The sequence below is a fragment of the Echinops telfairi genome, unplaced genomic scaffold (genome assembly GCF_000313985.2).
Source record: "Echinops telfairi isolate 266 unplaced genomic scaffold, ASM31398v2 ScPeMD7_7469;HRSCAF=8507_0, whole genome shotgun sequence".
NCBI lineage: Eukaryota > Metazoa > Chordata > Mammalia > Afrosoricida > Tenrecidae > Echinops > Echinops telfairi.
The window spans coordinates 22,898,346-22,919,569 of NW_022111372.1; the positions used below are offsets into that span (position 1 = coordinate 22,898,346).

The following is a 21,224-nucleotide window of genomic DNA, read 5'->3' on the forward strand; positions in this document are numbered from 1 at the left end:
TTTGTTACGAAAATAGAGTTTATTAAAAACATCCCTATGGTTTTGAGGAGCTTTCACCATTACCTTGTCTTAAATTAAAAAAAAAAATAGCACTTCTAATTACGGTTTGTAAACTTTTTAAAGTCAAAACTTTAAAAAAGTTACAGCAAAAGGGTAATATTTATTCATATTTTCAGGTTTTTTTTTGTTATTTTGTGGCTATTTTTAAATAGAAGGGAAGCAATTAAATTGCTTACAACTCCCCACCAACTACTGCAGGGCTGTGATAGGCAGGAGCAAATATAATACAGCATCTGTACACCTCACGCGCTACGCTCCACCAAGTGTCACTGTCACATTTTGGTCAGTCCAGCCTCAGCGAGGAGCGTCTGCTGCTGAGCCAGAATCCTTCTCAGGTTCAACCGAAGACAAGGTAGCCTCAGCAGGTGACTCTTCAGGCGGTTTGACTGGTGCCTCGGCCTCTCCCTTAAGTTCTGAAAGGGTGTCTACATTTCCCACTTGGCTAATGGGAGGTTCAGCGGTTTTGTTACCACCTGCCCTGTCTGTCACCTCAGGCTTGTCCTTTCCTCGGATTTCCTCTTTCTCTCTACGTGACTCTCTATCTCTAGAATCTCTCTCTCGGTCTCGATGCCCACTAGAGCGTCTATTTCTCTCTTCCAAGTCTCTGTGCCTGTCTCGGTCAGGGCTCCTCCTTCCCCAATCTCTCCTTTCACGATTACTGTTCTCTCTCTCCTCATTACGGTTCCCATACCGTTCCCGGTCATTTTCCACCCTATTTCCAAAAGCTCTTCGTCCAAACCTTTCTTGATCTCTACCTGAATTGAACTGCTGCCTATTGTCGTTTCTAAACGGCTGTGGTGGCTGCTGCGAGGGCGGCGGCTGCTGTGATGGCGGCGGTGGCTGTGGTGGTGGCTGCTGCTGGGGCTGCTGCTGCTGCGGGGGCGGCTGCTGCCTTCCATCTCTGTCTTCAGGGCCGCCTGGGCCTGGACCCCCAAGCCCTGGCATTCCCCCAGGCCTAACAAAGGGGCCATGAGGTGGAAAGGGACCTTTCATTCCGTGAGGTGGAGGCATCCCAAAGCCCCCTGGTCCTGGTGGTGGGCCTCTGGGCATCATATGTGGGGGCATAGGGCGTGGTGGCATCAAAGGAAATCGCTGGAGATGAGGGGGAGGCATTCCTGGAGGGCGCTGGAGCGGGATCAGGCCGGGGCGGGCACCAAGAAGACCAGTAGACGGTGCTTGGAGCCCAATCACAGGACCAGGTGCAACTCCTTGCGTGCCTAAAAGGCAAGGACAGCACACTATGTTAAGTAACACACAAGACAGCATTCTTACCTCCACTATTTTGTGAAGCAGTACACATGGCTTCAAACTGCAGTATCATAAACTTAATGGGCGAGGGGGGGGGGGACGGGCGGCGAATAACATGTTTGGGCCAGTTTAAAGACGTTTTAGTTTTTATTATAGGTCAAAATATGCTGGAAAATTGCACTATGCCAATCATTAAACACAGTAGGCCACAATCTCCTGTAGCCACCATTCATTGTTCATCACTCAAAATACTTAAAAAGCATTTGAGAAAAACAATGTGCGTAAGTCTCCACCGGATAAACCCTTGTAACTATGCAAGCCAAATGAGTATTTTTATGAGCATGCTCAACAAAATTCTACACTTGGGTTCTAAGTCTTCATCTTAGTTTAAGACTATGGAGAAATGAGGTCACAGAACCAGAAAAATTCAATGCTACTCTCAGTCTGTATAAGGCCTTCATGTAGTTACTATGCAATAAGCATCACTTAAACATGAAAAACAAAAATAACCAAACACACTGCCACGGAGGCAACCCTGACTCATAGCAACCCACAGGACGGGGCAGACGTCCCTGTGGTTTCCTAGACCAACTTCCAGAGCGGCTAGTGGTTTCAAAGTGCGGACCTTGTGGTTAGCAACCCAACACATAACCCACACCCCACACTTTACGTTAATGCCTACAAAATAAAGGTCCTTACAAGTCTTTTAAAGTTCCCTTTCAAAGTACAGTCTAATGTGAACCTTGCTAAGCCAAAAGGACCACGGAATGTCACCCCGCCAGTCACCTTCATTCTATTGACAGGGTGGTGAGACATACAACTTGTCACCTGCAAGTAAAGCAGCCTTACTGGCGTTATTTTTTCCATCTTCCTGAGGGTTTGCTCACATGGTACTGTAAGAGTTAGACAAGTTCAACAGTCCATTTATAATGAATGGAAAGAATAAGGAACTTGTTTTTGGTTTCTCGTTTGTTACAGGAAGGCACCACTGTGCTCTGGTAATAGAAAGTATTCTAGATTCTGTCAGAACATGAGCACATGGGATGGGTTGGGAATCAAGAGAAATGCCTGTGTGACACTGCCAGAAAGTGACCCTTGCAGTCTTTTTGCCACGAATGTGATTTTATGTACAGTTTATAACACCTTTCTCCCCGTCATGCCAGTGAACCGACGAGTCTTGCATGTTCCTGGTATAGTACCCCTATTTTCTGTATGAACACTGAACACAAGAAGAAGAAAACTCCACTGCCATCGAATCAATGACCGTTCATGGTAACCTTTTAGGGCAGTGTAGAGCTTCCCTTGAGGCTTCTGAGACCGACTCTTTACGGGGGTAGGAGCTTCATCTTTCTTCTAAGGCAGCGGTTCTCAATCTGGGTCATGATGACCCCTTTGGGGGGTCAAACGACCCTTTCACATGGGTCACCTGACTCACAATAATAGCAAAATCACAGTGATGAAGTAGCAACAAAAATAACTTTTACGGTTGGGGGGTCAGCACAACATGAGGAACTGTAAAGGGTCACAGCATTAGGAAGGTTGAGAACCATTGTTCTAAGGGTTAACTAGAGGTTTTGAACTGCTGACCTTGTGGTTAGCAGCCCAACTCATAATCCATTCTGCTACCAGGGCTCCTTTTATATGAATATGATAAATAAGCATTTCTACAATTTTGCTACACAAGCATAAGGTCCAATCCTATACTATCAAGTCCAACCACTAAAAATTGTATACCTGAAAACACGTTCACCAGTTTATAACTCTTAAACACACACTCACCAGCTTTACAAATGCTTATAAAGATGTATGGGAAAGTAGTTTTACTAAGGAATTAACAGTAGACATGTATCTCAGAGATCGGGCAAATAAAATGGTGATAGTAACTGTCACTGGTTAAGATTTAAAACAGAGAAAATACCTTGGTACATAATTTAAGTGTCCAAATAATTATTCTACACATTATCTCTCTATACAGGTGATAGTCTAACACTAAATATTTACATTAGCAGAAACAAACACTTTCCTGGTAATTTGTACCTTGTTGCGAATTATCCCACTACCCACCACAGTTGAAAGTAAATACTCTGGAGCTGGAAAAAACATAACTACGCCGTGCTGCCACGAGCCAGGTCTGAAGTCGAGAACTGAATAAAAACGAATTGTGAAGAGGATGGGTGAGGCAAGGAGCACCCCTTTAGCCGCTTGTTAGGAACATCCCAGTGAGCAAAAACCCACCAACCTCATCTTACAGATGAAAATAAAACCCAGTGGCAGACTGAACACATTCTTCGGCATCACTGAGTGGACATTTGAGTGTATGCCATACCCTGGTGACCAAAAAGCACCCAAAACGTGCCTCCCCTCTTTTGAGTGTTAACATTGGTGGACTTCAACTCGGAATAAAATGCTCCTGTCCAGACATGTCTCTTATAATAGAGGTATCATATGGAACCACCTTTAAAAAAATCCAACTTGACTTTTCAACCAACTTATTAGAAAAGGCTTGTTTACAAGGGGTTAAACTGGCCAAAGCTTACTCTGCTATGGAAGTTGGTGAGGTGCATCCCAGGCTGCAGAGGCCAAGTGCCACATTCCTAACACTAGAGGGATTGGGGAAGGCTTATTAGAGGGAGTTTCCAAGTCTCATCACAACAAAATTCAGTTCAGATGAGTCTTGTGGCAATGGGAATCAACTCCTGACTTCTCGACTGGCTCTTTCACCTCAACCACAGGGTGGCCCTGCTCAGCAGTGAGCAAGGACAATTTTTTTCCCCTTCTGAATAAATATAAACACAGGTCTCTAAGGAACATAGATAAGTTCTTGACAGCATGCATTTGAGAAGTATCTAGACTGATTTACTATTTCTCATCTACTTAAATCTCTCATAAGGCACATTAAAAAAATGTGTTGCCTCACTTCTTTAACATATGGGTATTTGTATTTTAATATTTAGTGTAAAATATTATGCACTATTTCTTTCATTTACCAATAAAGCTAAAAAATCACATCAAGCTGTTTTTCCTTTTTATAAACTCAACTTTTAAGGGCCAACAAAACTTATACATCACTGTCATACAGTATCCCTAGCCCCAAACAGCATCTTTCATGAAATATGGATTTCATTATGGACGTTGGGCTTTTAAAGATTTTATTGGGGGCTCTCTTAATAATCCACACATCCATTGTCAAGCACCTTTGTACATAACTTGCCATTATTCTTTTCAAAACACTTTCTACTTGAGCCCTTGTTATCTATCAGCTCATTGTTTCCCTCCCTCCCCAGTTTCCTTTCTGTTTCTTGTTTACCAATCAGTGGGCTTCAAAAGTTCATGGAAAAAATTTACCTATTTTTACCTAAAAATTTTATTCTTTCCCATAAAAAATTTGAAGCCCTTTCCTAATATTTTCTAAATATTAACCATATATTGATTTTGTAAGAATTTAAAATGCAGGGAGGGAGGGGAAAAAAACGAGGAGCTGATACCAAGGGCTCAAATAGAAAGCAAATGTTTTGAGAATGATGATGGCAACAAATGTACAAATGTGCTTAACAATGGATGGATGTATGGATTGTGAAGAGTTGTGTAACCCCCCAATAAAATGATTAAAAAAAGAAAAGAATTTAAAATGGGTCAGGTGGCAGAAGCCCCTGCAGAAGAAAAGCTATGTGTAGATCACTGACATCTGTAATGGGCTGGCTACGTAAAAATGGCACCCAAAGCAAGTATCCATCTCATGCACACATTTTCCAGTGCTGCAAATTGAAAAACTTCACACATATATGACTGTCTGCACCCTACCTCAGGACCTCTATATACCGGGGTTACAGAATCAAGCAGTTCTTTCCGTCCAGCAGGGCACAGCACAAGCAAGTACAGCCACACCTGTGGTATGTGTGAGTCTGAGTGGGAGTCATAGGGAATCTCTTAACTGGGTCTCAAAGGAAAGGTTAATGCCAGCAGGAGGAACACTGTTGTCAAGGGAGCAGCAGCTTTGAAAAAGGCTTAAAACGGGGTGGAGCAACAAACTGTTGAGATGAGGTTTATATGGCTGATGAGGTGGGCCCGGGCAACTTGGGGCCTTATTTGACCTAAAAAGGAATCTGGACTATGAAATGCTAAGAAAAGCCACTGAAGAATTTTTAGCAAGATGATCCTACTTTTGTTTTTCAAAGACTGTTTTGGCAAGTTGTATACAGGGAAGGAAGAAAACACTGGGGAGTAATTCGTTCTTATCCAGGAACTGGGACAGAGCTGAGACTGCACTTAACAGAGGAGATAAAGGGGCAGGACTGAGGGTTGAAGAGTGGGGAACGTACTTTACTTTAAATGTCTGAGTTGATGGAAGCATCATTCAAGACCAGATCTTGGGAAGAGAAGCACGTTTGGGGGAAAGATGATGACAAGTTTCACAAGGCACTGCAGCGTGATGGGGGGACCTGAATTACATGTGGTAGAGATGTACTGAAGGATCTGTGTACCCAGAGCTCAGGAATCATGCTTGGGTGTTCAACTGAACCTGCCCAATAGCTCCACAGGAGAAAAACCTGACGGCCATCAGCTCCCATAAACTCCTAGCCTAGGCAGCTTTCCTGTCACAGCAGCACCCAGCATTTAAAATCAGGTGAAGTACAAATTAGATAGAAGTATAAATTTTTAATGTACCAAGAGTTCAAGGCAGATAAAAAAGTGACAGCCCCAAACATTTGTGCTTAAATTTGAGAAGGAAATAAACTGTGGAGTTTAACTAAAAATAATCAAGATGTAGTTGTGGATGTTTCTTATGAGGGCCAAAAAAGAGAGGACTATTTAGCAATTAAAATTAAATTGGGAGAAGTGATATTAACAACATAAAGTCAACTCAAACCAATCCCATCATCGAGTTGATTTTAATTCATACTCTATGTAGTTTCCTAGCCTATAGGTCTTTATGGGAGCAGACAGCTAGTTTCATCTTCCCCCCAGAGTAGATACCCCAAATTGTGTGAAATGAATAGATTAAACAGTTAAAGGGGAGGAAGGTACAGGGTGGGGAGGTTGACATCATGATTGGAATACAGCCTGAACCATGAAATATTTGGAGAAAAGGGATACAAATGGCATATTGATAAGTAGGGCAAGGACCACAGAAATGTAGTCAGAAAGACAACAGAAAACAGCTTTGATTTCAGTAACTATGGGAGTGACCAAGTGCATTGGCCAGTTGAAGATTTCATAGAAAAAATGGCAAATTATGTGGGACTTTTTGAGAAATGGGTTTGCTACAACAAACAGAGAGGAGAGTAGAGGCAGAAGGAAAAAGAATCACCTTGATTTTTATTTGTTCTCCGATGATCTTCACTTCCATTCTACCATGACCTGCCTCCAGGGCACCCTGGATTTTTCATTACTTCAGATTTCTCAATTTCACACACCCCACTCTTGGAGGCCCTCTTCCCTTTCTTTCCAAGTCATTCTCTCTGGGACTTCCTTCCCAGACAACCTTCAATCCCAATGGGATCATGGCGCCAATGTCGTTCATGTCTTCACCTCCCTCGTGATCTGATTTGGAGCCTAGTTCTCCCTTAGCTTATTCACCTGGAAACCCCCAAGAGTGGTGTGAAACACAACCAGGCTATCTAGTATGTTCCTAAACCATGTGAGGCATTGCTGCTCCTGCCCACCCCTGCCCCACCATTCTTTCTGCCCCACTTTAAATGGGGATCAGAAGGCTATTAGGGCTTTTGGAAGGAAGGTCTCGAGATGGCATCCCTCCCAGAGCACCCATTGAAAATACTACCAACAGTTCTACTCTGACACACATGGCGCTTGCCATCAGTTGGCATCTACTTGACAGCAACTGTTTCATAACCCAGCAAATCAACATTTTCCTAGTTAACTTTCATTCTTGCACCCCAGCCATTTATTTCACATGTTCATGTTTTTTCCCTAAACCTCTGTTCATTCTTACCGGGTTATTTTAGTTTATAATAACTTTGTTGAGAGCATTCATGCAGCTTACTATTCTATGTAGAGTGTCCAATTGCATTGTCTTGGGCATACTCAAACTTGTGAACCATTATTACCACAACCTCTTTCATCATCCCAGATACCTGTATCCATCAGCTCTTGCTCCCACTTCCCACCAACCCAGGTAACCACTTAATTATGTACTTGCCTATTATGAACACATCACACAACAAGAGGCTGGCTTCTTTGACTTTTTACACATTCATCTGTGTTGTACTTCATTTGTTTTTATTACCAAATAACCCATTATATGGACATGGCACATTTCAAAAAACACCTTTCACCTACCTACCACCCAGTCTACCCGTTCACCGGCATCAGTGTCTACTTACTTTCTCCTTCTGTCTCGTCATCTGTGCTTTCCATTTGAACCATGGCTCCCATTCGCTCATGTACACAATAGTAGCAATTACCTCTGTTCTTTACTGCACCAAAATTCTCTAATGGGGTTTCTAGTAAGAAACAAGCTATGCCATCCATCTTTAAAAGCAAAAATAAAATTTCCTTATTCTGTATCTTTTAGCAGTTGTCCAATTTTCCTAAGCTCAATTAGATGTCCCTACTCACTGCCAATTTTTTCTGATTCTGGGTAATTGGGCATTTGTACCCACCATTCCAATGAAATCACTTTCCACTGGGTCACAGGAGCCTTCATTGTGTTAACTTCAATGGCTAGGCTCAGCATTCTGGCCCGGATCATGAATAGTACCAACAGTTGATGTCTCCTTCCTTTCCAGAAGCCCTTTCCCTGGCTACTAGAATACCACCCTGTATTTGCCTCCTACGTACCTGGCTATGCCTTCTTACCCTCCTTTGCTATGCAAGAGTATAATGGAATAAGGTTACTTGACATTAGCTCAGTCTTTGTGATCTTGAGTAAGTTCATCTTTGCTTGTTTTCTCTCTATAAAATGGGAGCCACTTTTCCTGTCTCACAGGGCTAAAAGGCTTATGCCATAATATATAAAAGTGTTTGAAAGATTAATGGCACATGGGAAATATTCTTGACTCTTGATATCGTGTACTCAACTGCTAAATGTTCAAGTCTCCCAGGGCTCAGCCTCCTCGGCTTCTCAATTTATATGCCATTCCTAAGTACTCTCACAGGTTCCAGTGGTTCTTTCTGCTAATGGCCCCATAATTCACAGTTTTAAACCTTATTTACCTGTTGTTTACTTGACACCCACTGCTAGATATGATGGTCAAATTAAAGAAACAAAAACAGCTTCCCCTCCATCCCCCAACTCCAGCTACTCCTCCATCTGAACACAGGACTGGCAGCTGCACTTTACCAGACGCCACAGACCCAAGCCTGACGCCAGTCAGTGCAAGTCTTCCTTGACTCCCTTCTTTCCCACTGCGTTAGAAAACAATCTTCAAGGCTCGACTCTCAACATGCATTCAGAATCTAACCACTCTATCACCTCTACTGTATTACCCTCAATGTGAGCTGTCCGCTCAATCCGCATCCAAGGGGTACCCTCCTCCCCTGCCCTTAACTCCTACAACCTATTTATTGACAGCACACAGGCCTCTGAAAATAAAAGACACCCAAATGCCTACATCAGTCTCCTTGCACTCAGTACCTGGTCCATGCCATGACAACCTGCTTCAAGCCCATCCCCTCCCTCACTCTTCCTTTGCTCACACTTGTTCTCATTCCTCTTATTCACTCTTCCTTCTATTAGAAATACTTTTCCTTTCTTCTGTATTCACCTGGCTTAATCCATCCCTTACTCAGCTTCCTCTGAATGTTACCTTCCTGGCCACCCTATTAAGACACCCCTTGTGACACTCTGTCTTTACACCCTTCATAAAACGATCTCCGTGTAAAATTATGTATCAATTTGCTTATTTTCTAAATCCCTATTAGAATGTAAGCCCCAGGAAAACTAGCATTGTCTTAGCCCATTCACTTTCCCTGGTACTCAAAAGGGAGCCTGGCACCCAGTCAGTACTGAGTTGAACATTGTCTTAACCCATTCCACTTTCCCTGGTACTCAAAAGGGAGCCTGGCACCCAGTCAGTACTGAGTTGAACATTGTCTTAACCCATTCCACTTTCCCTGGTACTCAAAAGGGAGCCTGGCACCTAGTCAGTACTGAGTTGAGTACATGTGGACTCTGAGTGAGTGGTGCTGGCACAAGTGATCACCGACTCGTCAAGAAGGTTATTCCTCAACAGGGCTCTCCAACAGTGTGGTTCCCCACTGCAAATCCAGCAGGGCCCTTTACAAAAGGTTGCGGTTTTTTCAACATTTTGTTTTAGTCCTCAAGAGTTTCATTTTTATTTATTCTTCAGAAAATGAATGGCACTAGCCTTTTACATAAACATACCGCTCATATCCCACACCCCTGCCCCAAGGTGTTTTCTTTAGAAAACTGGTAGCAGAGTACAACCACCAATTGTACTTCCTTTGCCTACATTAATCTGTTAATTACATGTAGCACATACTCATTTGAAAAGATTCCTATGTGATTTGTAGAGTAGCCACACGTGTTCTGGGCACTGGGAAAACAAAGCAGCCAGTTTTCAGAGAATGAGAGGAAAGTGCATTTCAGATTGCATCATACATAAAGATTAACAATACATGCTTATAATGTTAGCAAGAAATCTTATGAGAAATTTGAATTTTCAACAATGTACAACTACTGAGATGTGTATGTTTTTAGCACATGGGGCATATAGTTTTGATAAAACCAAATATATGGCAATCAAAATTTCAAAAAAAATCAATCTGAGACCAACTAGTATCTCCTAAAATGACCCCTGCCCACCCAACTCCCCCGGCCAATAATATACCGAAATTTCCTTTGTGTTGTTGCCAGTCAATCTAATCAGACTCGCAGCGACACCACATGACAGAAGTGGCTCATAAAGGGGTTCTCGGTAGGCATTTTCCGGAAGCAGATCTCCAGGTCTCTCTTCGGTGCAGTAACTTGCGGGTTCAAACCAACTCTGCTTAGCACAGTACTGAAAACAGTCGCACCGCCAGGTGCCTTAATTTCCTTAGGGCTTTATATTTGATTTTCAAAATTTTAGTTTGAGTACTGATATTTCTTCATTACGATAGGCAAATATAGCAGCTATTCTGTAGAGTTCAGTTATACGGTGATATTTCAAAGTTTGTAATATAAAGCTAGCTTTCTATCAGGTGGTCTGCAGGGCATGTTATTTTCAATGTCAGCTAGAAAACAATTCTTACCTGAAAATATGCATAGCAGTATCTTCTATCTACCAAAGCCAAAGGAGGGCTTCTCCCCCTCTAACTTAAACAATGATTACCTTCTTCAAGCTCAGAAAGAGATTTACATTTAATGATGATTTTTTTCTTTTTAATGATGCTCTTAATGATGCTAGAGTTCGGCAGCAACTTAGGAAGTGTCGGCCCGTTAGCGATGCAGACAATGTGATAAGCCGCTTTCAAGTTTTTTCCACAAACCCTTCCCACAGTACTTTACCATCTGAGAAAGTACACAGTGTATTTATGCACAAACACACCCATGACAAACATGTTGCATCTTGTTATTTGGAATTATTCCCTTATATTGAAGGCACCATAATGCATTCTTGGACACCATTTCAACTGTGAGTACCAATCCAAATCTAAATCTTCTCAAGAACACTTTCCTCATATAAAGACAGCCAACAAGCTTCTTCTGCCCAACCCCCTTCACTCCCCGCAAAATTTAAAAGATGGTATTTCTAGTTTATAATCTAACGTACATAAACAACACATTAAGGTTCACAGTAAGGAAAAAAAACCTACAAAAACATCTTAAAAACTAACCACAAAACAACAAACATTTGGTTAACATCAATTAAAAACTTGACTCTTTAAATGTTATTGACACTAATAGATTGGTGCTCTAATGTTTTGATTGAAATGTTCTTTTAAAAATGGCTACAGAAAAACTAAATTCTAGACAAGGGACCAGGGAAATCCAAACCTAAGTGAAACCACCACAAAGACAATTTTATAGTGTTTATAGTACTTAAATTGAGGTAGCACAGGAGATAAAACTGTTTGGTTGCTAATCAAAAGGTTGGTGATTTGACCCCATCAGTTGCTCTTACGAAAAAGAGGTGGCAGCCTGCTTTCCTAAAGACTTATAGCGTCTTGGAAACCCCATGCGGCAGTTCTATATGGTTGTCCTATATGGTTGCTATGAGTCAGAATTGAGTTAGAATGCAGTAAAGTTTTAAAAACTGAAGTTGTTGATCAATGTATTCATTTTCTAGGCAGTTTTAAGAGTTACTGCATAAAAGTAAACGTATCTGTGTACGTATAAAGGTCCACCACAAACCGACTTTGTCCATATAATTTCTGGTGTCCAAGTCTGGGCTCATCCCCTTAGCCGCCTAAAGAGGTGATGCAGAGAACATACATGTGTCCCAGGCCTGAAGCACACCATACCAAGGGTTACAGCAATCCAACCTGGAGGCCACCGATTTGAGATTTTCTTTGAACCCGTTGGCAACAAGAAAAATAGCAATTGCGTGGAAAGCAACCACACAAATAATCTATTCTTATCTTTTCAAATGAACTATCATTCACAGTTCTATGACAAACATTGGGAGAAGTCTGTGCACATCAATTATGAAAAATGTACTTAGCAGGGGAAGAGGCTTCAATTCTCCATAAAAGGAATGAGTCCAACTTAGAAGAGTTTATCCTTGGAAAGATATTTTGGATATACTGGTAACACAGTAGAGATAGGTAACACAAACAAACATTTTTTAGTGTATGATTTTTTTATTGTTTGGAACACCAAAGTAACCCAAGTTTCACATTTACAATGATTTTTTTAATTATAAAAAAAAGCTATACATCATATTAGAGGGTACATGTTATACAAAAGTTGGGGGGGAAAATAAACCACAGACACTTTTACAGTAAAGAGAATGAGCTAACTGCTTTTCTCTCTCATATTCCTTCTCTCCTTACTGGACTGTATAATGTCCTTAATTTTACCGAAGGCACGAGTATTCTAGTAGCTGAGTGTGTTGTACTAAGAACTTGAGCAAAAGGTACAGATTTAAAAATCAAATGATGTTGAATTATTATTGTGCATCAAATAATTTTTTCATTTTGAGATATCAGTATTAAAACTATCAAAACCTCTAAAAGATGGAGGTTTAATTCTTTCCAAGTTCAGAAGCGTGGGCTGAGTCTGACTCCAGATATAGTAGTCACTACTCCAGCACTAGCACCCACAACTAAGTCTGATCTCACAGAAAATTCTTTAAACCAAACCATTCCTTAAGGCATTGCCTCTCACGACAGCATTTTTGAAGATCTATTGCATACCTGTTAAACTCTGTTGGTTTAAAGTTATTATAGCCAAAAGGTAGAAATTAAGACCCAAGAACTCAATTAAGTGTCAATGGTATCTTTCAGTGAATGAAAATCATTTGAATTAACAGGAAGACTATAGAAACTAAATTATGCAATGCAAACATAATACCACTGTGAAGATCAGTAGGTTTTCTCAACACATCAACCGATGTGGATTGTGTATGTGTGAATTGATGATTGGGGATATTTTGAAAATCTCTAAAGGCAACTATTATCAAGACACATGTGTCAAAAGTTTGCCTCGGTCAACATAAACAGTCAAAATGAATCAGCGCTTCAGTAATTCTAAGATGGCAAAGTATAAACATTTTTTCCTGTATGTTCTCAATATCTCTGGCATTTCTTACCTGTAATATGCACCCACCACTCAGTGGGTGTCTGCCCTATGTTAGGCACCTGTGTATGTTAACCCATTGAATCAACACAACACTTCAGTGTGTCATTTTTATTTCCCTTTCTACAGATGAGAAAAAAACCCCAAACACTGAGGTTTAATATTTTTCCTACACTACAAAGAGTTTCTGGTGTATAGCACAGCACCTTATTGTCATAACAAAAACATTAGAGCACCAAAAGGAGATGTGAAAGCGATCTCAATTCTAATATTGTTACTGGTTAACCTAACCTAATTTACAGATTTAGCTTTACCCCAACCTAATTACGGATGCTTCAGAACAGGAATCTTGTTATCTGATTACTACAATTCTTATCAAAATGGTGGAACTGTGATTAGGGTCTTTTGGATAAATTCTCTTTTATTTGTAGCAACATTTAAAAAATCCCATTTTTCCTCTATGTCAGTGCTTATGAAATATTCTTTTTGAGGTTTCCCACTACAGGAACATCATCCTCAGGATGACAGAAACTGGTGCATTTTCAGTTAAGAACATAGCTTTTATTAAGACAGTTTTCATCTTAATCTGGTCAACCCTTACTCTTTTCCAAATTGGTTAAAATTATGAAGATAATCAGAGGTGAAGAAACTGAAACACCTTGCACTGAGAACCACTCAACCCCTACCCTCACACAACTTCTAATCTAGTGGAAAAACCCAGAGAGATGTAGGTGGGTGGTGATAAAAGCTAAAATAAGATTCTAGGTTTGATTCTTTTTCTAGCAGTGCTTGGTTTAAAACAAAGTTTATGTTTCAGACTTACCAAAACTTTTGATGTGTTTCAGAGCAGAGTTTTAAACATAGGCTTCAATACAACCAACGGGGACTACTTAATCTTTAAGATTACTTGAAAGCAGTAGCTCTTAACTATTGAAGATTGTGAAACATTCTCATTCAACAAGTACATATTATGTGGCCGGCCCTTTTCTAGCTCAGAAAAATGCACAAACAAATGCAATTTTGTAAAAAGCTTTAAGTGGTCTAATTAATACTCATGAATCCTCAAGTAGGAAATTCTATTTTAAAGGGAATTCATGATCAGGGGTGCAGGTGTGGGAGAATGCAGTCAAGGAGTTGAGCCATCATCTTATTACAGCTAAGCAATATAACAGATCCAAAGATGTTTGGTCTCCACGCTCCTAGTCCAATGCTCCTTCTACTACATGATTTCTGTTAGGATGCAGAACTCTCCAAAGCAACTTTCTCATTAAAATAGACAATTTCCATTATTATGACAACTACTGTTATATTACTCGTGAACAATTTTTAATCCAAATTCTGGTTTACCTTTACCCATTCTGTGTACTAAGGAAAATAAAAATCAATTCAATTTACCATCAGCCTAAGCTTCATCTTAGAGAGGGCAGGAGACAGCATGCCATTTAAAAACAGACAGATTTTTATTATAAATATAATACACACAGAGTAAAACTGTCCAATACTACTGAGGTACAAAGGGAAGAGTAAAAATTCTTGACCAAAAATAAATGTCCATAACCCTAAATCCCAGAGGTAACCAATGTATCTCCTCCCCAAGATAATCAAATCTTAAAAGTACCAATGGACTCGCATAAATAGTATAATACTAAGGAAATAGGAGGTCGCCATTAAGACAATCAAGTATAAATTATAATTGGCAATGTCACTTCAAATGAATTTGTTTATTTAAAAGATAGTCTGCCCTAACCAGTACGTAATTCTAGCAAGCAAGGGTCTTAAGTCCCCTCCCTGTAAGATGTAAACAGTCTAAATGACTGATTTAGATTTAAGGGGTGATTCTCCTGAAAGCTGTGTAAGAACACCAGGTTAAAAAAGGAGAACACCGAGGAGTCAGGGGATAAGCATACACTAGGGCCGTACAACGCCCCCTAGAGAACAAAGCCATCTCATTGCCATGGCTATCCCACAAAGAAGGCAGCCAGCACCTGGGCTGGGGAAAGAGTCTTAAATTATGTCAATCATAAACTTTGTCCCAATTGCTTTTTAGTGATTACTTTAATCATTTATCTATTCCTAATTAAAATATGCAAGTCTAGAGTTTTATTAGAGATAGACAAGCAAACATGCCCATCTTTGAGATTTGTCTCTTGGGCTACACTCTTGGTAAAAGACCAAGGGAAGAAATAAGGGTAAGTCAAAAGGCACTGCGCCACTGCTACAAAACAGTAGAAACCTTTATAAAGCAAAACCATGGAGATGTGAAGCTACTCTTTCTCCATATAGCTCAACAGAAGCCCTAGTGATGTGGTGGTTTAAGAGCTAAGCTGCTAACCATTAGGTCAGTGAGATCAAAGGCACCAGCACCTTCAAAGGAGAGAGATGAGGCTGGCTGCTTCTATAAAGATTCAGAATTTTGAAACCCTCGGGTGCAGTTCTACTCTGTTCTACTAGGTGGCTACCAGGTGGGATCAACCTGATGACAGTAGTTTGGGTTTTGGGGTTTTAACCCTTTCCCAAAAAAGTCTGTGTTCTTTGATCGATATGAAGTCAAAATGGCATCCTTAAGGGCTCAGATCATGTTATTTTTCAAAGTTCTTTGAGTTTGGGAAGCAAAAAGAAGTCTGAAGGGGCAAAACTCAGGGATGAAGAGTGGATAGGGAAAGATGTCCCAACAAAATTCTCGTAGGACAGCCCTTATAAGCCTGGAAGATGAAGCAGGACTGTCCAGACAGAAAACATTCCTTTATACAACTGCAAATCTTTCCCTCAGCAATACATTTTTCAAGTATCCTAAAACTTTCCCCAATAAATCCCTCATGATTGTCCTGTGTTCTTGAGAAAATCTATCAAGAACCCCTTCGAGAATACAAAAAAACCCCTTATAACCTGCTGTGCTGACCTCTTTGCCTTGACTTTAACTGGTCTGGCAGATCACGAGAAGCTAACTATTTTCTTTGGACTTTTTTGAAGGCACCCTCAAGAAAACTAAGAAGTATATTTCTGAAAAGAATTTGTCTGCAGCCATGCAAAATGACAGACACATGTTTGAAAATGTTTTATTTGGAATAAACCAGTGCATGTATGAAGTAGAGTCCTAATAGCACTACTTTTTGACTCACCCTTTTTTTTAGGAGCAAGATATTATTCAAAGAAAAAAATTAGCCTTAGAGAACGAACACATTATCAGAACAAGCACTGTTTAAAAAAGAAAAACAAAACAAAACATCCTAACTTATGAAAAGAAAAAACAAAAACAGACTAATGATAAAAATTTAACTTACCAAGAAGTGAAACAGGCTGGGTTACTGGCGGCGTAGGCAGACTTGTGGGAGCAGCAGGTGGCACCGCAGAGCCATACATTTTCACACTGTCACCAGTCTCGGCACTTCCTCTAGCCCCAGACACCACTGTTGGAATGGGATTTCCAATAGATAAGTCTTTTGTAGTGTCTTCATTTATACCAGCGATAGTAGCTAAGGAATATAATCACATCAACATGTGAAGCTGAATAATTAATTGCCTCCCTGGCATGGCAGAGATTCCTTTGCCAGACTATTGTCCCTAGAACTGATTTACTCTCCCTTCTACTCCCAAGAGGACAGGTGAACACAACGGGTAAAGTATGCTTACAGTTTGGGATGCTGATTGGTGGAGTGTGAGGAGGAGGAATGGATACTGGTGGTGTTATAGGAGGTGGGGGTCCAGGAGGAAGAAAACCTACAAGAAAAATAATTCCAATTTATGCTGTGCCACTTCATTTTGGGTTCGAGAAGAATGTCTTAGACTTAACATACCTGGTGGTAAATGCATTGGGTTGAATCCTGGGCGCAAGAACGGTGGTGGTGGTGGTGGTGGAGGAACACCAGGACCAAAGCCTGGAGGGGGAATTCCCAAAGGAGGTGTGAAAGTAGGTGGCTGGAGTGCACCAACTACAGGAGGACCCGGCTGATGGGGTGGGACCTAGAGAGAAAGGAAAATGAGACCACACATTCACGACCTCCACATGCACATAGTGAGTACAGAGCGAGACATTGTCCTACAGCTAAAAAAAAAGTTCTTGCCCCCCTAAAATTCTGATTGCACAAATTAGATAACAGCTAGTAATCATCGGTACACACCAAACTCAGAAGTCAAAATTCTTACTCTCTACTTTATGATAGCACATTCATTTCTATGTTACCATCCTGTATTGGTGTCTGAGGAGCCTTGGTAATGTAGTCGGGCTGCTAACACCAAGGTCACCAGTTCAAAACCAATAGCTGCCCCATCAGAGAAAGACAAGGTTTTTTACTTCTGTCAAGAGTTATAGTTTCAGAAACCCACAGGGGCAGTTCTACCTTGTGCTATAGGGTCACTATGAGTCGGAATTAGCTCACTGGCAGTCAGTTTGAATTTTGAATACTGGTGTCTGACAGAATGGGGAAAAAGCAAACCTCACATAATTACTGGAATTGGAGGTAAACAAGAGAATTTGCACATTAACATATAGAAAATTAAAAGTTCAAAGGGGAGGTGATTGGCTCCAGGTCACACCGATGAATATACACAATGGAATTGATAAACCCAGTTCTGTCAGAACCCAGATCCCCACCCCATCCCTTTTCTTAATAACGGGATGGTTGGCTATATGACACACACACTCTTAAGACAGTGCCATTAGGTTAAATAGCATTCAATTTATTAACCAGATGTCGTTAAGAAAAAACAATAAATTATATGGAACCAGTCAAATTCTGGATTAAGAAGCTCTCCTTCCCTCAAAGTTAAACAGAAACAACAAAACAACCAACCAACCAAACTCACTGTCACTGAGTTGATTCTGACTCACAGTGACCCCAAAGGACAGAGTGGAACTGTCCCTGAGGGTTTCCAAGAAGCAGCTGGTGAGTTTGAACTGCCAACCCCGTGGTTAACAGGAAGCTATGCCACCTTCCCACACAGCTGCTGCTAATGAGTACATGTCCAGATTACTTCAGAGCGTAAGGTCCCTGAAGAATAAAGGCCCAATAAGAAAAAGAACAGAATATATGTAACTCTTAGTAGTTTCATGTTTGATATTATTACAAGGTAAGACATGTTGAATAATACATATATAAGTGTGACAATAGTTTATTGTTTATATTAACACTTAATAAAAAATGTGCTGACTTTATAAACAATAGACCTGGATATACAAAAAATTTAGAAATGAATGTGCATGTGTATGTACTCATATCTTTGGAGACATTTATAATCACCCTTTTTAACAAGGTTTAGCAAGATATCTTTCCGACACAGGTCTAAACAATTGCTCCAAGCGTCTCACCTGTGGAGGAGGTACTGTTATAGGTGCAGGGACAGGAATCGGAGGGACAGGAACAGGCAAAGCTTTAGGTATGGGTGATACTGGTTCTGTGTGTGAGGTTTCTGCACCTCCATTTTGAGCAACTTCATTTTCAGGTTTCTTGGGAATTCCTTTCCAATCTTTGAGAGTTAAAGAAATTGAACAATAAAAGTTTACCACTTTCACTGAATAACTCCATACCTAGATAGGGTTTTAACAAGTTAATTATAAGCAAAGCCTAGCAACCTATTGAAGTTAGTAATTCCTTCAATTAATGAAATTAAAGCATAAACAGTGTAAAACAATGCTTTTTATATATGCCAGCATTCTAAGCACTTTACATAAGAAGGGCATCCACAACTTGTCTATGTCACACACCTAGGAAGTGGCAAGGTTATGAGCTAACTCATTTCACGCTAGAGTTTATGCAATTAATCACAACAGTATAATACTTGAAGTATTAAAACAATCACATCAACAAAGATAATGAAGCATCCTCTATCTCTGAATAAACAGTCCTCATTATTAAAAATACTAGAGAGTAACTCTCGTATAACCATCAACCTGTTTCTACATATAACAAGCCAAGCCATCTTTTCCCTCTGCCAGCTGAGGCCTTATTCTGTTACAGACATTCCTCTGCTCTCTACCTTAGCCTTTTCAATAGCCCTCCACTAGGACCTCAAGCTCCCAGGAACTTGGGGAGAGTGAGGCTGGAAATTCCACTTCCCTGCTACTTGTACCTGGGTCAGAGGGTCTCATGCCTTGAACTCCTGTGTGCCTGAACAGATGCCCAGTTTTAAATGGATAGGAAGCTTCTTATGAGGACAAGAGGTATGCAAACAGTACTGAATTGTTTCACCAGCTCTGGGGTTTCAAACCACCTGTCTTGTTTGAAACTACCCTCAAAGTTCATTCTTATTTTGCCATGCTATTCAATGCTGCTCTTCGTTCTGGTCACCTGGCTGCAAGTCATGCCTATACATGCTTTCATTATTCCCACTCTAGTCACACTGTCAATCTAGCATTTCTCTTATCTACACCAACAAATACCTGGACCTCCTTGCCTTACATGCTTACTTGTCCATTGTTCCTCTGGATATTTAAATGTGCTCAAAGAAATTATGATGAAGCACTGGATTAGAACATAACACCAATGGCATTCCATTTAAGAGTCATGTAGTATATTGTTTTCACAGTGAAACGCCTGATTGACACTGTAATTAAGTAATAAATTTTTTGTGTTTGCATCTTTTCCATTACCTATTAAGTTGTCTAAGGGCAAAGGCCAGGCTTGTCTTACTACCGTATCCTCTATTTGTAATGGAAATGGTACACAGCAAGTATTTGAACTAACTCCAAACACACCTTCCAATGAAGAGCATAAAAATGACATTCGATTGATCACATGAATCACCAAGAAGTGAATTTTAAGGAAACAAAATACTACCTTACCTGGGTTAAGCGTGTCACTGTCGAGCATCCCTCCTTCACAAAAACCCTCCAGCTCCTCAGGTTTGACTTTGTCCCATGGAATATACGTAACACCAAGTTCTACATCCCAATACTGCTTATAATCTGGCTTTATTCCTTTGTTTAAGGCCCAGGCAATCTAATTCACAAAAAAATATGAGATGGAAAAAGAATTCAAAAGTCTTGATAGTTTACTACTCTCATTCTAATCTCACAGACACCTCACCCCAAAAACTTGGGGTCCCTTTTGAAAGGCTGTATCTTTTTCATTTTTAAATCATTTTATTGGGAGCTTGTACAACTCGTATCACAATCCATACATACATCCATCCATCCATGTGTCAAGCACATTTGTTGCCATTACCACTCTCAAAACATTTGCTTTCTACTTGAGCCCTTGGTATCAGCTTCTCATTCCCCCCCCCCCTCAACCCTTGCTAATTTATAAATTATTTTGTCATGTCTTACACTGTCCAACATCTCCCTTCACCCACTTTTCTGTTGTCCGTCCCACAGGAAGGTGGTTATATGTAGATTCTTGTAATCGGTTCCCCCTTTCCTCCACCCTCCTGGTATCGCCAACTCTCACCACTGGTCCTGAGGGGTTTACCTGTCCTGGATTCCCTGTGCTTCCAGTTCCTATCTGTACCAGTGTACATCCTCTGGTCTAACTGGATTTGTAAGGTAGAATTGGGATCATGATTGGGGGTGGGGGAGCGGACAGGGCGGAGGAAAGGAAGCATTAAAGAACTAGAGGAAAGTTGTGTGTTTCATCATTGCTACACTGCACCCTGACTGGCTGGTTTCCTCCCCAAGACCCCTCTGTAAGGGATATCCAGTTGGAAAGGCTGTATCTTGAATTACTCAATAGATTAAGTCTTTTGGAGCCTGATCTAGGCATAGGACTAGGATTCTTACAAGCTTTATAACACTGAGGCAACACAAACTAACAATTTCTTTGAAAAAGTTCAAGTGTTTTCTAGAGGAATAATACCCATCCACTTGTATCCTTATTTCTATATTTGGTGACTATTATCCACAGTTAATTCTACTATCAGATGGCAAACTTTAAGACTATAGTAAGGAAAATCAAATTACTTTTGAATAACAAAACAATGAAAAGGGATTATATTTAAAGCAACAATTAATGTATTTTTGGCCAACCTATCTACATTACACGCCACCCCCCTGGCCCCCAAAGCTGCCATTCACCAACAGTTAAAATTTTATTAAAATGTTATGGTTTGCAGAAGGCTATGCAAGACAGTGGAAGTCTAAAATCCTTCTGCAGGGTCTCCACATGGATTAAGCTTCTGGTAAATTCCCTCTGACCACAGATGAGGGATACAAATAGTCTTATAGTCAGACAGGGAGTATAGCAAAGTCAATTTTGGCAGATGTAGTTAGGTTAAAATGTAA

The 21,224-nt window shown here is 40.5% G+C and overlaps 1 protein-coding gene across 4 annotated transcripts in view; it reads right to left on the bottom strand.

The window, feature by feature from the left end:
• Positions 1-21,224, bottom strand: part of SCAF4 (SR-related CTD associated factor 4) — a 63,680-nt gene continuing 42,456 nt past the window's right edge. For 3 of the 4 annotated variants that reach the window (XM_045284580.1, XM_045284578.1, XM_004711322.3), the window contains 6 exons: positions 19,788-19,944; positions 18,315-18,472; positions 16,804-16,969; positions 16,640-16,726; positions 16,291-16,482; positions 1-1,277 (listed from right to left, as the gene is read on the bottom strand). In XM_045284580.1, coding sequence (XP_045140515.1) covers positions 355-1,277; positions 16,291-16,482; positions 16,640-16,726; positions 16,804-16,969; positions 18,315-18,472; positions 19,788-19,944 — 1,683 coding nt within the window. In that variant the 3' untranslated portion in view covers positions 1-354. The remainder of the gene's footprint in view (positions 1,278-16,290; positions 16,483-16,639; positions 16,727-16,803; positions 16,970-18,314; positions 18,473-19,787; positions 19,945-21,224) is intronic. The other variant, XM_045284579.1, reaches the window with a different exon arrangement.